At 34.2% G+C, this 18,272-nt stretch overlaps 3 protein-coding genes across 6 annotated transcripts; 2 read left to right on the top strand and 1 right to left on the bottom strand.

The window, feature by feature from the left end:
- The first annotated feature begins 393 nt into the window (after positions 1-393).
- On the top strand, positions 394-2,469 carry LOC124645839 (DNA primase large subunit). Its single transcript, XM_047185768.1, has 2 exons — positions 394-1,718; positions 2,073-2,469. The coding sequence occupies exons 1-2, from the start codon at positions 488-490 to the stop codon at positions 2,321-2,323; spliced, it is 1,482 nt and encodes a 493-aa protein (XP_047041724.1). The 5' UTR covers positions 394-487; the 3' UTR covers positions 2,324-2,469.
- On the bottom strand, positions 2,458-7,098 carry LOC124645838 (Golgi apparatus protein 1). 4 transcript variants are annotated; one of them, XM_047185763.1, is made up of 7 exons: positions 6,078-7,098; positions 4,155-5,851; positions 3,907-4,078; positions 3,489-3,712; positions 3,106-3,310; positions 2,895-3,001; positions 2,458-2,672 (listed from the first exon to the last, which is right to left on the bottom strand). In XM_047185763.1, the coding sequence occupies exons 1-7, from the start codon at positions 6,847-6,849 to the stop codon at positions 2,508-2,510; spliced, it is 3,342 nt and encodes a 1,113-aa protein (XP_047041719.1). In that variant the 5' UTR covers positions 6,850-7,098; the 3' UTR covers positions 2,458-2,507. The 4 variants fall into 4 exon arrangements, with proteins under 4 accessions (XP_047041719.1, XP_047041722.1, XP_047041723.1 ...); XM_047185766.1 differs by having other exon boundaries at positions 3,931-4,078; positions 6,078-7,097; XM_047185767.1 differs by having other exon boundaries at positions 3,106-3,289; positions 3,931-4,078; positions 6,078-7,096.
- Positions 7,099-7,596: 498 nt separating this feature from the next.
- On the top strand, positions 7,597-18,007 carry LOC124645900 (transmembrane protein 18). The gene is made up of 5 exons (XM_047185879.1): positions 7,597-7,790; positions 12,677-12,794; positions 13,876-14,024; positions 14,463-14,599; positions 17,162-18,007. The coding sequence occupies exons 1-4, from the start codon at positions 7,734-7,736 to the stop codon at positions 14,580-14,582; spliced, it is 444 nt and encodes a 147-aa protein (XP_047041835.1). The 5' UTR covers positions 7,597-7,733; the 3' UTR covers positions 14,583-14,599; positions 17,162-18,007.
- Positions 18,008-18,272: the final 265 nt, after the last annotated feature.

Here is an 18,272-nt window from a genome sequence, read left to right as displayed (position 1 = left end):
GCGTGTCACGTGCATTTCCATTCTGCGCAGAAATTATTATAGAAAACTTTATAAAATACTAACCTCCTTCCGAGGTGGACATTGAGAGTATTTTAATTTTTTTAATCTCTAATCAATACTTGGGAGAAAGGGGAAAATATCGATACCTTTATTATTTTTCTTTAATTCCCAGGAAAATTCCGTTTTGATATCACCCTGGCCCTGGCTGATAAATGCTGTACAGAGCTGTACTTGAAACATTTCACAATTTGTAACTTAAAAGTTTTAGGCTCATCCAGACTCCAATTTCCTGATTCCATATTTCCGATACAATCTTAAAAAACCGTTGTCCATTTCATGTACAAAAAAATATATATTTGAAATGCCTCTATCGTCATTGTCAAGTATGTCAGAAACGTCAGGAAAAGGCGCGAAAAACATATCGACTTGTGTTTTTAGCTGCTCGTGATTTGTAGATTATTTATCTTGTTAAAAGAAAAGCTGTGCGATGGATTTGAATATCAGAAGGAAATCTACTAAACTGCAATTGACCAGTAGTCTTGTTGAAACCTATCCTCATGATCTTCAAATGTACAAGATTCCTCCTACTGAAAACATAACTCTTCAAGAATTCGAAACTTTATCTTTGGAAAGAGTAACTTTGTTGAGGACTTTAGCAACAGCAACAACTCTTAAAGGACTTCGAGCATATTCAGATGAATGGACGGAATATGTCATAGGTGAGCTTAGAACTCAAGGTTTGAAGTATTATGCAAAGCTATGTGAAAAATCGTCTTGTGCAACTACTGAAGCTGATTTGCAAGCGAGACGAAAGGACCACATTGCACACTTCATACTTCGACTAGCGTACTGCAGAACAGAGGAATTGCGTCGATGGTTCATTGCAAGAGAACTGGAGTTATTTAAAATGAGGTTTGCCACCATGAGAGGAGAAGCTGTGGATACATTCTTCAAAATAAACAATTTATGCTATACTAACATCAGTGATGAAGAAAAGAGTGAAATTATGCATTGTCTAAGAGAGTGTACCCCTCATGCAAATATTGATAACATGAAATTCTACAAAGTGAAGTTCTATGAAGTATTGGATCTGGTGAAAATGCGAAAAGTCTACCTCAGCGGCGGGTACGCGTACATTGCACACAAAGACTTCATATCTGTTCTCTCTGCACAGTATAGAACACAACTGAAACAGAGTCTAGCGGTTGCTTGCCACCATCTTGGTGAGATAGAACAGGATGAGCGATTAGTATCATTACTGAAAGGTTTACATCAATCATATTCTGGCAACGACTACAGTTCTTCTAAAGCTGTCATACCTATTGAGAGTTTAGACTCCTTATCGGTGAAGTCCTTCCCTCTGTGTATGCGGCAGCTGCATGAGCAGTTGAGACTGGCCCACCATCTCAAGCATGGAGGCAGATTACAGTATGGCTTATTCCTGAAAGGTATTGGTGTGACATTGGAAGACTCCTTAAGATTTTGGAGGGAAGAGTTCACAAAGATAATGGAGCTTGATAAATTTGAAAAACAATATGCTTATAATGTCAGATATAACTATGGACAGGAAGGTAGTAAGAGGGATTATTCTCCGTTCAGTTGTTTAAAGATCATTAATACTACTGTTGGTCCAGGAGACTGCCATGGATGTCCTTACAAACATTGTGACGTTGGCATTCTGAAGAACAGACTTCAGGGTTATGGTCTCGACCCACAGGGTAAGTTAACTTATCAGGCCATATTCAATAGGCATATAATATTTCAGTACCATTATTTAAAATGAGCCAAAAAATCTCGTTTGCTGTATGGGAGCCTCCCAAAATATTTGTTTCATTCTAGTTTTCAGTATTTGTTGTTATAGCGGCAACAGAAATTCATCATCTGTGAAAATTTCAACTCTCTAACTATCACGGTTCATGAGAGACAGCCTGGTGACAGACGGACAGACAGAGGGGTAAAAACAATACAACCTAAAAAACTTGGATCTGTAAATGGGGTTCCATTTCTTATTTTTTGTAATGTTTTACAAAGTGAACTCATAATCATTTTCCTCATCTTTTTTCTTTTTACAGGTATCAATGAAATAATAGACATGACAAAAAAGGGACACTTCCAAATAGCCTGCAGCAGATACTTTGATGCTGTGCATCATTCTGACCTTGGACTAGGCATCAACCATCCTAACCAATTCTTTGAAGAGTCTCAGAAGATAGCCAAAGGAGATGTAAAAGTAGAAATTAAGAAAGAACCCAAATCAATAGCTTCAGTGAAAAAAGAATCAGTTGATGAGTTTGAAGATATGGACTTCGAAGAGGTCATGTAAATATATCTTTTGGAGCCTATTTGACCTTTAACACTATTCTGTCTTTATCATTCAAAATTAAGTACTAAAATTAGCAGGATAAAGACTTGATAAAGAAACACTTTCAAAACATTGATAAATAAAATACATTAAGATAATAATTAAAAGATTTGATTTTATTGATTTTAATTATATATTACAATATCTATTTCCTCTTAACATACATAGCTTGCCTAGCCAAATTGCCACAATATAAACCACATATAAAAATTAAACCTACAATTGAGATGCCTACAATTAAAAAGTATTTCTTAGATGGTGAAGACGATATTTCGTTATACATATCGCCGAAATTTTCTATCACATTCAACTGAAACAAAGAAAACAAATTATTGAAGTATGGTATCATGAAGTTTAGAGGGGTGCCCTGGCAAAAAAAAAAAAAAAAAAAAAAAACTAAAGGCTCTCTTATTTTCTTGCAACTTACACAATACCAAGGGACTACAAATTGGTAAATCACATTTCTAAAATTATAATTAATTAGTGTGTGTAACAGATTATTGCTAATTATACCAAAACAAATGATACTTACAGCTGCAACATGTTTATACATTTCTAATCTATTTGATAATGCCTTTTGACAATCAGCTTCTAATTTCCTATTGCTATCATTCAGAATTATCTTCAGACATTTTAAACCTGAAAAAAGAATTTGAAAACATTTAGTATAATATTTTACTCCCTTATAAGCAATATTACACTACTCGTAAAAGTCAAAGGTCTTATGAAAGTTTTCAACTTACGCCTGCCAGCACCATGCTCCAAATCTTTGCAATAGGTCAATAAATCCATAGCACAAGCCCTCTCTAGCAATGGATCCGCCTCAATATCCACCTCTGTTTCTTCAATAATCTGCGCAACTTCTCGCGCACATTCCGCCGATACAATTTTATGATTCAACAGAGCATTCTTTAGACATTCTTCCACCTGGGATTTAAAAAAAGTTAACTGGATCAAAATCAGTAATAGTCTTCTTTCATACAAGATGGAATGACTAGTAAAATAAAATAAGAATTTTCTAAATAAGAAGCATACAGAGTATAGGATTTATAAGGCATGACCAGGCATGCATTATAAATGGAAGGTTTCCAGCAAATTAAGACTTTTTTGCAAAACATCAAGGTACCTGTCCATCAGACTTTGTAATATCGCTTGGAACAGCACAAATGGTCTGTATCTCAGCTTTACACAGTTTCCCAAGTAAGGGGTCGAGACGATAATTGAGAGCTTGTTCTTTTAAAACATTAGCCAGTTCATTCTCACAAGGTATCGACAATTTCGATTCTCTGAACTTCTCCTTCAAACAATATAACATTTTTCCTTGAAGTTCCATATCCTGTGGTTCTTTTGCTAAAAGTAGACAATACATCAATTTTGTATAGTATTCAGGGTAGGAAACAAATGAGGCTGTAATATGGTGGAGAACATGTGAATTGGTTAACATAAACACACATATGACACTCCATTTATTTCCTACTCTGTATTATCTACTTTAATTCAAAACGACTTTTTCTACTACCTATAGAGTTTGTAAATAGGTCTACCTAATTTAAAAATGGATTTTATACCAATCACATCTGAACAAAATTTCGTGATATCCGCTTTGCAAGCTTTTTGGAGATTGTTATTGAACCGGTAATCCATATTCTGTTCTATCATCCTGTTCACAATAACTACTTTGCAGTTTTCATCGAAATGTAGTTCTTGGCGATGTATCTGTAAAGGACAAAGTATGCAGTTGAGTAAACATTAAAGTGAATCGAAAGAAAGTAAAGTCTATTAAAATAAATACCTTCAAACAGTCGAGAATGTTTGCTGCATCTGTATTGTGGCAATACAAGTCTATCATACTATTACAAGTTGTAATTAAATGATAGTCAACAGCATTGTCTGCAAACTCTTGTTTCCTTACAACAAATATAGCCTTTCTGCATTCATCTGTTAACTTTCCTTTAGCTGTCTGGAGACATTCCAAAGCTGCTGCTTCTCCATGTGTGACACCAGCACAATATATTTGCAAGTCATTCTTACAAGCTTCCTTTAGTTCCGGATCTAAGTCAATATTCTCTTTTTGTTGAAACAGCTGCTGTCTCAGCTGTTGGCGACAATCCTTAAATATTGTGTGCTTTCTTTTAGTGATTGTATCATTTCTCACTATTTCACTCAGACATGTGACCACCTGACTTTTGGTCATTGCTTTGGGACAAAATCTAACCACATAAGATTTGCAAGCATTCTTGAATTTTCTCGTAAACTTATAATTTTTCAATGAGATCAGTTGCTCATGTTCTATAGCTGCCCTACAATTAACATTAGCTTTAATTTCTGGATCATTTTTATGACTTATCAAACAGTCCATGATGTCATCCTCCTCTTTCTTACTTTTCAGCTCAGATGAGCACAGCCTCTCAATAGGAACTCTACAATTAATGTTGACAACAGCATTCAGCTCAATATGGCCACTCTGAGTTTCTGTAAAATTAGTCACAATATCTCTACACTTTGGTCCAAGCTCTTTAATTTTACTTTGTAAACATGATATTTCTTCTCCTTTTCCAGTATTTTCAAAACATAGATTAATAAGATCATCCATGCAATAGTCTTCAATTTCAGGCATCAAGTCCACACTGATGGCTCTCTGTCTCATCACTCTCCTGACTTGTGTCTCACAACCTGGTTTTAACTTTCCTCTGAGATCAGGATTATAAGCATAATTGTATAAGCAGGGTAACACTAGCGGGTCTTTCTCTGACTGGTGTTCACTGGCATCAGCCCATTGGAGTTTAGCTCTACATACTGTAACAGCATCATATTTGCATGCCTTGTATAACTGGGGATCCAGCTTAAAGTCTCTAGATATAAAGTATTGAATTTGCAACAAGGCAGCTTCACAATCAGGAGTCATTAGATTGGTTCCAAGTTTTTCCATCAGACAAGACATCACTCTACCATTGCCATAACTGACTTCTCTACAAGCTCTGTCCACCACAGGTTTGCAGGCCTTGCGTAGAATGGGGTCAACCCTCCAATCTTCACCTGGATCAGCTTCCAGAACTAATGCTTCCAAAGATTTTTGACAAGCTGCACTTATTCTTTTATCTTTCCTTTTTCTTGGTCTGGCATGTTCCATGAGACAGTGGATTGTTTTACCTCCAGCTTCAATACCCTTACATAGCATTGTAATATCATTGGCACAGTTCTGCATCAATTCTGGTGACAGTCTATAGTCATCCATGAGCATTTTTCTATGATCTATCATCTCAGCAGTGCATTCAGGGCTTAATTTTGTGCTATCGTTGCGGGATACATTTTCCAAGCATAATAAAATTTGTGCAAGTCTGACATCCTTATCATCTACAACCCCTTTTCGGCAGTGATACTTCCTTATGTCTTCTTTACAAGACTTTACTAAACCTTTACTCATTCTATAATTCATTACAATATTCCTTTGGTCATAAAACAATTGATCTTGGCACTTTTTCCTCATTCCTGTAATCAGAAAATCATAAAACTACAGTTAACCATAGCTTGATAAGAAAATCAAGCAATTAACGATAAATAAAATGTTCATTAGCATTCGATAAATGAATGACAGCATAATTATGTTCCTACTATAGCGGCACTATTGTTTTATTATTGGTGCTAATTGAAAACAAGCATTGTTTGGCTGTTTTCAATTATTATTTGTCATGCTAGTATGAGTAAAAATATTTACCATTTTCATATTTATGTCTTAAAAGACACTTGTACATCAACCAAGAGCCGGGGACTTCATCAGGGCAAAAGTTCTTTTGGTCCAAGTTACATGCAGCAAATATGATCTTATCCAACTGAAGGGTGTTGTACTTCATTTCCTCTAGCACAGCCATCTCAGCCTGGCACTCTGTTTTGATTGTCACAAGGTTCATGTCCTGCCCCTGCAGACATTTTAGTGTCTGCTTTTGAGAAAGACTTCTAGGATCATATGGTATACGGCCACATGTATGAGCTTCAATGTCATCATAACAATTCTTTAGAAAATTACCAATGATTTGCCAATCATTAAACACAAGAGATTCTATTTTATTTATCATCCTCCAACATTTTTTATCTCGCACACTTGATTTCTTCTTAAGCACACAATCTATCATGTACTCTGATGGGCTTAGACAGTTTAATATTACTGGCTCTTCTTGACATGGTTCTTTTAATTTATGTTCTATATAATCATTGTCTAAAAGCTCTGCCTGATGACTCCATAGCTTGTGCTGACAAAGTACTGAAATTTGTGTTTTGTTATATGATGCGTTTAGTGCGCAAGATAGAATACCGAGATCATCATCCAGGTGTGAGCAGAGCTTATGATACAAAGCACAGCCAGATACATCTAGAGTATATCTATCACTGGGTCGATTTACCAAATGGCCCAATACTTGTGCGTCCCGAAGGAATATAATAAGACATGTTGCTAGAATTCCTGCAGCTGATACCTTGATATTACTTAGCATTTCGCTGCCGGCTCGCGAGCTTTTGTTGCAGTCTAGTCAGCAATTTTACACTAACATAATTCTATTCACTGCACGGATGACTTGTATGAAACATATTAAAACTGATACATTGAAAATATAATACCAGATTTCTTTATCGGACACTAACTTAAATTAATTAAAATCACTTCAAAAACTAGAACAAAGCACTTAACGATACAAAATTTGTTTAGGGAAAATTGTCAATTGATAGCACTTGATTGAGACAGAATGAATGGAAGATGCATTGAGAGAATGAAGGTAAACGAAGCAATGAGGGTATGAACTAGTGATGTGGTTTTTTATCTTTAGTGAGTTCTTTACGTTGGTCGAGAAGGTAATCCCTAGACAGTCATTTTGTATCATAATTATAATTTTTTCGCTAAAAATCATTATACAATATTCGCCCTAAACATCAATAAACTTGCACAATGTTATAATCTAGGGACCGCCTAAATTCAATCAGGCTCAGGCGTCGTCTAGGTCAATTAAATTAGGCTATATTAGTCAGCCCCTACACAAATCACAGTCCATTGCACTATAGGTTTATTATTATAGTGAAGGTTATTCCTAACGGGATGAGTTGAAGTTGAGCCCAGTAAGGGTCCGTTCAGATCTATAGAAATCTCGCTTAATAAATGGCAATACTGAAAAAATAATACACATGTAGTTACGTCATGATGTAACTACATGAATTATTTTTAATCTGTGGCTAAATTATAGGGAGCGCCTGACAAGTCATTCATTCATCATCTCTCATTCATTGATGTGATGATTGAAAAAATATCGCTACAGTACAAAACACTGTTTATTAATTTATTCGTAGCAATTTTGAAATAGTTTGTGTTTACGTGGATTTTTTTACCATGGAAGAGTTTGTGGAAGTTAATCAAATATCGGATTTTATCTCATACCTCCGCAGTGTAAGTTTCGTCAATACATTTCTCATACTTTACATGTAGAATAAACTATTGTAACAACACAAGTAATTATTTACCTGAAGATTGAAATTGATAATTAGTCATTTACGTGCAAGGTAATATTACATAAATTGTTTCCATCGAGGCGGTTACATTTCTTTGCGTAGCGGTTCTGTTAGCAACGGCATTCAATCGGTATCATGTACTTGTCTAATTAAAAATTTACTATTGTTCTACCGGTTGCAGAGAGCAAAGGTTTTTAATTAACATATTAACGCTATCTATACTGCCTAAATTCACGGGTATCTGAGTACTTTGGTTTTCTGCCTCACTGGAGTGTATCAATGTATCATCTATAACATTCCTAATCTCCCAGATCATTTTATTTTTTATTACAAGTACAATAACCGTATCCAAATAAAATACAGCCATTTCGTATTTAATATCTAGTTCCAATCAGCTGTAAAAGTTATCACAGTGCAGTCTAACTTTGACCTTTAAAATCTAAAAATAGCAGGTTTGCACTCAACTGCTTTCTTTTTATTTTGGCTCATAATTATTTTATGCATCATATCATCAAGTTTGCAACTATAATGGTAAATTTTTTCCTGACATCCCAAAATGGAGGAGGTGACCAAATATCTTCAAGTACGTGATGATTTTGTTGAAAGATCTAAAATGTTTTTGTTATAAATACACACAGACCAGTAGTGCAGCTGCAGTTCCAAAACGTATAATTAAGAGAAAGGAGACTAATCTTTCCACTGATTTAGGTGAATACCTTTATAGCTTGGGGTATTGGGTTGTCCAGGTAACTCAGTTGAGGGGGTCAGATAGGGCAGTCGCTCCTGTAAAGAAATGGTACTCAGCTACATCCAGTTAGACTGGAAGCTAACCCCAACATACTTGGGAAAAAGGCTTGTAGGATGAAAATTTAGGTTTATAACTAAGCCTCACAAATAAATCTTGCTTTAAAAAGTGGCCTATTCACATATGGATGCTTTTTACTATGAGCAAGGTTAAATCATGCTCCATCATTCAGTATTTACAATAATATGATAAAAACTGCAATTACACAAACATTCAATTTATATTGAGTTATCTGTTTGGCACTATCTTTGAGTTTGTTAGTACAACTTGGTTTGTGATAAAGTTATGAAAAAACCTTTTTGGAAAGAAAAATTGAAATATAAAAAAAAAATGTTGAAGAACGTACCTGTTTCATGAACATCAAAAGATATACGTTATGAGGTTTTCTACACCATAGTCTATAGCAATAATGTCACATATTAATATTCAACGCCTATCACCTATCACATAATAATCTTATTATAATGCACTTTATATTTATTTTGATGAGTAAATATGACTATGTTCATGCATGTTTACCAATAGTTGCTCAGCTTAAATTCTGCATTCAAATTCTTTGACATATGAAGGTCAAATGTTGTATTGTGTTTATTTACACATGTTATGTTATTAATTAAGAAGACTATTTTTATAAATAACCAAGTCTTTGAAATGTATTGTATTAAAAGAAATCTAATAATAAAACTTCTCACCCAAAATATTTGAACGTTAAGAAACATGAATAATTTAAAAGAACTTGTTTTACAATGTTTGGTTCAATATTCTGTTAATAGGCAACCTAATGGATAGATAGCCATTAGATTTTATACAAAAGTATTTTGCTCATAATTTTTTTAGAAGACCAATTTTCTGCTCTCAGTCTGTTGACTTTTCCAACTTTTTGCCCACTGTGGAGTCTGTGGACAACATATTCTTCCCCCGATTTCTTAAAAAGTGCCTAGTCCGCTATTGCCGCCTTGAAGCATCCAAAATCTACTTGCATTCTCATATTAATAGTCAATTTACCTTAAAGGTACTTTAGTTCATATTGCCATCAATTTTATTTAGTACTCCATGCTACCTCGGCACATTGCGCACGACTCACGAGACTAGTCGGGCAATGACGTACCTATGTTGTATTTATCAAGGCGACCACAGTAGCAAAATGTAAAATAATCCTTAATGACCTTGACCTTTCTCTATGCCTCGAAGTCAAGGACAAGAGGCTCATAAATGGGTGTTAAAAATACTATTTTGAATCTGTTGCTATGGTGTAACAAGTTTTTACCGTAGATGACAGTTTGGGAGGGAAAATATAAACATGAAAAAATGTTTGGTAGTGTTTATGGTGCCTACTGAGCGATAGAGCTTAATTAAAAAACGTTCTGATAACCGCAATAGGTAAATTATTACGATGACCTTGAACCGCCGCCAGCGCTGCAGAATCGGCTATGCGCAAATTATGACGTTCACTTGTGATCTCGTTGCTATGGCCTCGTGAAATCATGTTTTTTTTCTAAACACAGTTGGGTAGAGTAGAGATATAGGTATGTATGTATAGTTATGCTTTCAACTGAACTGAAATAATCTTCCTCCTACACGAGACATTTGTTTAATTTTATTAAATCATAAAGTTATAAAAACACCATGAGTAAGCTACAGTTTGACAGCATTACCTCATTGCAAAGCAGGTATACTAACATCATAGTACCTATTATGCTTGTTTGTCAGAGTTTGGAGAAAATCTGTATTTATGTTAAACAAATTCTCTTATCAACATATCATTCTACAACAACGCTAACGGAAGTTTTTAACATCCTTTTAAATAGAACGGATCTAATAGAATTACATAACAAAATCTATTCACAACTGAACTTGTCTGAACAATTCATCTTCCAAAATACGTCTCATGTTAAAAATTAAATGCTGCTCTCATTTTACCAATGACTCTCCTAGCCAACGAAGAAGGGTTGATACCATGCAGATGCTATAAGAATTTCCTACGATCAATAAACTCGATTCTAGGTTGACTAGCTACCTACGAACTACACCTACTTATGACTTATGCTTTTATTTATGTAGATCGCACCCAAAGAATTATTAATGCCATGTGGCCACTGGGTCGCCGTTGAGCACTTAAGTTTGTATAGACATTTACATAATATACGTACCATGTTACCAACTTAAAATGGCTGGATGTAGAATTATGTTCGAATTTTGAACGTCAATTTAAAAAATGTTGATGAATGCTGGCTGCCTAGACCCGGGATCTCTGGCGCTCGTTGTAAGAAGCCTATGTTCACTAGTGGACAGCATCAGTAAGTTGATATTATGTAAGCTTCGATGAGAAGAGGTCTTTGTCCGAGCGTGCCCTAATTGCCTGTATATAGTAATTACTGTTAACAAGCATTCGCCATGGTCTCCAATTAAGCCTGTAATTAATTGAATGTAGAAAATTCGGTATTGTGATACTCTTTTACTAAATGGGTCTTTTGACTTCTTCCAGTAAAATATCAATGGTCATTCTATCTTCCTATCGTACTCTCCTTATGTCTGTCTACACAAGGATCTGCTTAGAACTTTATGGCCAGGTTTTTACTGCCTTTAGAAATATCAGAAAGTGTCAATAACATCGAACGTTCCTTATCATAGTTATACTTGATAGAATATAAAATATCCATGTCAAATCATCATTGAGGCGAAATTAGGTTATTTCCTAGACCAGATGTCAGATGTCCATTACATACTTGACTTTCATTTTATAAGGCCTTTGTTCTTTAGTTTTATAAATATTGCGTAGAAAAGTAGTATATTGATTACCTATATTGAATTCAGCTAATTATGGTTTATGCCCATGCAGGATGTCGTCAGAACAATTGAGTATTACAAAGCTGTCTTATAAAACAATGGAAGGAGGCAGGGCTCGTCCTGTTTTATCATAATCGCGAATTTAGAAGTCATATCAAGGAATACAGCAATTCATTTACTTCTAGTCATTAGGACCATCTTTACATCTCTGTAGGCTCTGGTTAATGTCCACGAAAGGATCATTACTTGTATACTGAACGACGGTTAAAAATATGCACGTTTGTCGATCACGGGGTCCTTGGATGTGTAAGGGTCCCCTATTAATCGCGGGACCTTAGGCACTTAACCCGCGGTGCCCAATGGTAAGAGGGCCTAGGGCCCAACTTGTCATGATGATGATGCGACAATTGCTGGTTATTTTGCTTACATTATCACTAAACACAAACAAATCAACTCAATTTATTTGCGATACAATAAAATGAGGTTCTTACACAAGTAATTGCGTCAATTTCAACATAAACACGTTTCATCGATGCGATTAAAATATCACGTTTTGTACTTAGATCGATAAAGGAACCTTAATCGATTGTCATAACCTTGACCGATAAAATATTCTAGACCTATAAGGTTAATTGGTTTTGAGAAATGGAGAAATAACAGCAGTATTTTTGCAATATGCTCGAATGCGAATTAGAATTTAAGGTTTCTAGCACTGGAGCTAATGATTTCATTGTATTAGTTGCTAGATTATAAGGTGTAGAAACCTTACGATGTCGCAGACCGGTTTCAATATACGGTATCCGAAGAAGATTAGTCATAGAGTCGCGTATTATGAGCTGTACTAATATACTTAGGCTTACGGTTCGTTTGTATAAGTCTGAGGCACTATGAATTAGGTTGTGAGGTATTACAGGCCCTTGAACACTTAGGTCTGGGCCATGTTGTGCCGTTTGCGAAATATTGTTTTATTTAAACCTTGACAGAATACTTACACTTGAAATAGGGAATTAATTCAAACCATCCAGTGAACTCGACAAAACCAATATTCTTATAGTCCCTATATTATGTCCCTATAAGAATATTGGAATATATTATAGGGACATAATGACGAAATAAAATTCTAAGGACATCTATTGTAATCCTTTATTATTCAAGAGGTTACAGGGTTTTAGGGCTTTGCCAACTTCCTAATATGATTTTGTTTTTGAACTTGGATTATTTTTAAATTCCAGATTGAATGGCGCGACCCATGGCTGATGGCTCTCATATCATTCCACATCATAATAACGTTCACATGTTTTTCGACGAGGAACTACGGAAACTTTCAAGTTATCTTGTTCATAATATTATGTAAGTACCGAACAGTTCTATTATAACTTAAAAATCGAATACCATTATTTACTTATAAAATACACAATATGAAATTTTAAGGACGTGTGAAAATCGACATAGCTAGCATATTCTTTTCTGAATATTACTTGTGAAATGAATATACGTTCCATGCAAGATTTTGGAAGAAGATAACATGCTTCGCCGACCCTGTAATAAATATAATATGACCCTATATAGGATGATGAGCCATCATGATGAGAGTTTTTAAGTCCTATTCTATGCAATTGCGAATTTAAAGAAGAGCATGTGTAACTGAAGTGGAGTGATGACTTGCGCAAGACGGCTGGCAGGAGCTGGATGCGAGAAGCTGAAAATCGATCTCAGTGGCGTGCACTTGGAGAGGCCAATGTCCAGCAGTGGACTGCGATAGGCTGATGATGATGATGATGATGATGATGTGTAACTGATTTATGGAAGAATACTGTTAATCGAAACCAACATATTCTAGACCTAGACAATACAAACACACACGCCCCCATTTCGAAACAAATACCGCTATTAACTTTGTACACATTTCTAGTTGTGATGCGAAAATCGAAAGCAAAGTTCAGAAGACGCCTCTGCGTCATTTGGCACTGCGACAAAATAGTGAAAGTTATTTTTTGTTTCGAAAACTTTGTGTCATTTGTTTATTATGAAAAAAATATGTTTACACCACATAGAAAGATTGTTTACAGTTTAGTTTTTATAAAACATTGCCAATCTTATTTCAAGACACAGTTAGTACATACGTACTCACACTACATTTTTTTTTGGTTTTTCTAACTTGTTCTAATTAGCCGTTTATTATTTTTGGCAAGCCATTAAACATACTTCGTATGCAACGAAGTATGTTTGAATTAAAAATATATATTTCAATTTTAATATGTACGTTTGAGAATTCAATTCAAAGAGTTTCCCATTCAGAACCAGCTTAAGTAATAAAATAAAACAATAGCATTTAATTACAGTGCTAATCTACTTAATTATACCAACAAAAAGTTCGCATACGACAACTTTATTCAGAGTTGCCATTAATTTACCTTGAATTTTATTCCAGTGTTGCTAGTCTACTTTTCGGAGAATATCAATGAGGTTGCTGCAAGGAACTGGGCCTTATTTTCTAGACAGCAGTACTTCGATAGTAAAGGCCTGTTTATATCGGTCGTGTTTTCCATCCCGATACTGTTAAACTGTATGATAATGGTGGTAAGTTGATAAAGTATCGTATCACGCATGATATCGATAACGTAATTAATTGTTTTAAGTGCCGATATGGGATATGGGTGTTGTTGTGATTTATTTTCGTCTCTGCTAAATTGAATTAGGTATATTTGACTTTCACTGAAATCAATTGTTTATTTTTATTATGAAACTACTGTGAATATAATGAAGATTCCTGACTCTCAAACAAGGCTGTGACCTGTACATTGAGGGTCACTGCCTGCGTATGTAATAATTTATGACGAATAAAGTATTTGATTTTATTTGATGGATGAGAGTCGTATAGTATAGTACTATAGCGCGCTAACGTATACATTGTGCATAAATGCGGTTATCGAGCGCCCCTTTTCAGCTTAGAGGAGCTCCACTTAGGTACCTACTTTGTCTTTATGTTTCCTAAAATATCGGTTCAATATTTTCCAGGGCTCGTGGCTATACCAATCAACGCAGATCATGACAAACTTAAAGAAGGCACAGCTGAGACAGCGCTTGAAAGAAATGAACATGAACCGCGAACTACAGCAGCATCTGAAGGCAGAGTAATCGGTCAAGTCAATTATGTAGGTAACGAAAATAACATATTTTTGCTAGCATTGACGATAAACAATGAATCTAATTTTAGGCATACGACGCAGTGATTTATTTATAATTAATTAATGTTAAAAAGAAAATTCGTAGGACAATGTCCAATAAGCTACAATCGAAACTAAATAATGTAAATATTTCAAAGTGCGTTCTTAAATGCGGCGCAAGTTCCATAAAATGTGGTCGTTTTAATAGTGCTTTGAATAAAATTAAACGTATTCTTAGACTTCACGGTTTACGAAGCACATCGATAAAAAAATGTGTTTATAATATTCGTTTTATAACTTGCCTTTTAGAAGTGTCTTGATGGGACAACCACCACTTAATTTTGATATCGAAATTATGTTAATTTTTATATGTATAATAAAAGTATATTTTGTAACACGTGAATTTTAAATGTTTGCACGCTGCATTGATTCTTGCCGCATACTGTAAAACAGATGTTAGTTCCTTCTTTAATCTGTGGTACAATGGCCAGTCACCGCCCACGAATTATGACGTCACAATACACGTTAATGAATAGTTCATGGATTTTATATTGCATACAATGACTGACACATAATAAGGAAGTTTTTTTGTGATTTCATAAATTTAAATTATGTGCAAAAGCATTCACATTGTTTATTATGTGTAAATTTAATTTACTGACACGAAAACTATGTGGGGAAGGAATAGATATAAGTGTAGTATTTGAATCGTTTTCAAAATTTCTGTGACGAGCCAATTGTGTTTCAGTAATTCTGGTTAAACTAAGAAGCATCATAAACAGGACAATAGATAAAATCATTGCCAATAAGCACCTGAACAACGATTTTATGGTGTAAGGCTCAGCCTAATGTTCTAAAGAAATATGTATAGTGTCTTTTTTCGGACTTGAAAATAAAACACAAACAGCAACTTTTAAATAGTTCGCATTTGATATTGATTCTGTATTGAGTCTATTGAGCATTTTAGCAAGGCATGTCGGGCTTTTAGGCTTGTATGATAATAACGCCACTGTTGACAGCTGTCAACTGGTCAAAACATTCGATACTCCTCACTTTATCAGTGCTTTACACATGATGTTGTAAATTATGAAAACGAAAAATGACTCCTGTGGCTAAACCACCGAACGGATTAGCTAATATTTTACAATTCGCCATAGAATACCATAAAGGTACGACACACCCGATATAGATGAAAGTGTTTTTGAAATGCATCTGAAATAAACATGCCTAAAATGGCCTATTTATCTTTTAGGCAGGATTGAATACATATTTTCAAAACCTCTTTCCATGCTCTCCAAAGATACCATAAAACATTTTTTTTTTTAAGTAAATGAACCTTATGCATCCAACAATATTGCGAAAATAAATATTTTGTAAATTTTTGAATTCTACGCGAACAAGTTTGTAGAATGAGTGACAATAATGTATATGAATGTTATATCCAGTAAAATGATTAAATCACGAGGCATAAAGGAGCCCGTTGATTGTGATTTTCAGCTTAGAAAAACTTATCTGTTTTCTTTTTTTTCTGGAACAATGACTATAGACATAGTGTTTCAAAACCACGTGAAGCCAGGCACGGATAAAAATGATAAGGCTGTATTGCGGCCAGCAGTTGTTTAATTAAAATAAAATATTTCACTGGTCCTTCTTGCAACAGCATACTTGTTTTGACCAATAATTAAAGGTATCGGCCAATACATTTTTAATATCTATGGCCACCTTTATCATCACTATGTGGCTGATCAATATTCAACTGAAAAGTACTTCGAAACGATGCGAATCCACAAAAATATCAAGCGTAGGGTTATAACACACATGTCAACCAGGAACGTCATCGTATTAATTGGACGACTGATTGATGACAAGGTAAAAGGCGATGCACTAGCGTTCCGATCTTGATTTGATAAGTGTGCTATGACCCTTATCCGGCTTTAATGATAATAATTTGTATTATATATAAAAAAAAAACAAGTTTGATTTTGACTTCCCACATGTGACTGTCGTGTTGTATTTTACTCTATAAATACCTATGTATTCCACTTTTTGTAACTAATTGCATTTTTTATTTGTAACCGATGTACTTAAACTAACTATGCGCTCGCTTTGTTCATACCACCTGTGTATATTGCATTTTGTTCTATAAATCCTTTTTTTTTTTTCTTTTTTTTTAAAGTTGCCATGTATTTTAATATGGTATGAAATAAAATAGTTTAGGTACCGGGATATCATATAGGTTTTATATTCGGTGAGGTATATTAAATAATGTACGTTTTGTTTTATTTTACGATATATTTATGTATAAAATGTTACCAATTTGTTTTTAAAAGTATAAATGAATTTCATTGTTGTTGTGAATGTTTCTTTAACAGAATTTTATTGGCAGTAAAATCTATGGGTACTCGCCAAACAATCATGTACATTTTACCTATTTAATTCGTTTTCTTTTGAGTGTTTATGCTGCATTAAAATCTTACTATTGTTAGCAGCAGTTGTCTTTGGATCGTATGAAATTATAACTGGAATACATTTCTTTTTCTTTTCCCATAGTGTGTCTGATCACATGCTTCCCGATGCAAGAAGACGTAAGTGCCATTATCAAACATTCACAATGACTGTATATACGATTTGTGATAATTATTATAGTAAACAGAAGGTGCAATAAAATTAAGTTTGCTAGATTCGGCTAGAAATTTGATTTTGATATATATTTGTATGTTATTATTTTTCGCGTTAGTAATACAGAAATAATAAATAACACATAGTTCTATAAGGTGGACAGGCATTTTTGTTATTAATTTTCTGTAAAATCGCTGTTACAATTTTAAATGAAGTATTTTTAAACATTAGACATAGTAAATGTCCTAAAAATCACAGAAACACCACTATTTAGAATAATAAATTGTTAGTAGATTAGATTTTAAACTATATGCATTGAAATAGTTACATCTCATAATAATTACGCGGCAACATTGAGATAAATAATAATTTGAATGAGTATGGAAATGAACGTTCTGCCTATAGTAATGTTACGTCCATATCTAGTGAATATTGTCGTAGAAATAATAATAAGAGACCGAGTTGCCGACGAGTAACGTATCGAAGACTGAGTTGTGTATAGTGTGAATTGGAAGTCATTTTACTTTTTAAGTTTCATCCTCTGACAATCTATACGACCCCTACCGTGAGTCTATCCGCTCCAAGATTAATTTGCCTTAATTTCGTACACATCACTTTCAAATTCTAGTTGTAAACTCATGGTAGGGGTAATTGTTTTCTTTTTCATTGTGTATCTGTAGGTAGCAAACGTGTACATGCTTAACACTGTTTTTATTATTCCTTTAAGCAAAGGTGATTTTTATTTTGTTTTATGCTTAAATAAAGGAATTGATCGAACTTTTATTTCTTTTATTTATCGTGCATGGCATTTAATCGTTTAAAACAACTTAATAAATATATTCAAGATTCAAAGGATAAGCCAAGGTGCCTTAGCATAATTTATGCAGCACAAGTCGATGTCAATAAGACCGGTAATATAATATCTTAGTTCTATATTATATTATATAGCTAATATATGACAATGACCTAAAACTTTAGACGGCTTATTACATGAATCTAATAAGGTATAAGGTAATAAATAAACAAAAGCTATTATTATTAT

This window comes from Helicoverpa zea, chromosome 3, assembly GCF_022581195.2.
Source record: "Helicoverpa zea isolate HzStark_Cry1AcR chromosome 3, ilHelZeax1.1, whole genome shotgun sequence".
Lineage (NCBI taxonomy): Eukaryota > Metazoa > Arthropoda > Insecta > Lepidoptera > Noctuidae > Helicoverpa > Helicoverpa zea.
The sequence above is the reverse complement of the archived record's forward strand: the minus strand, read 5'-3'. Positions and strand labels throughout refer to the sequence as shown.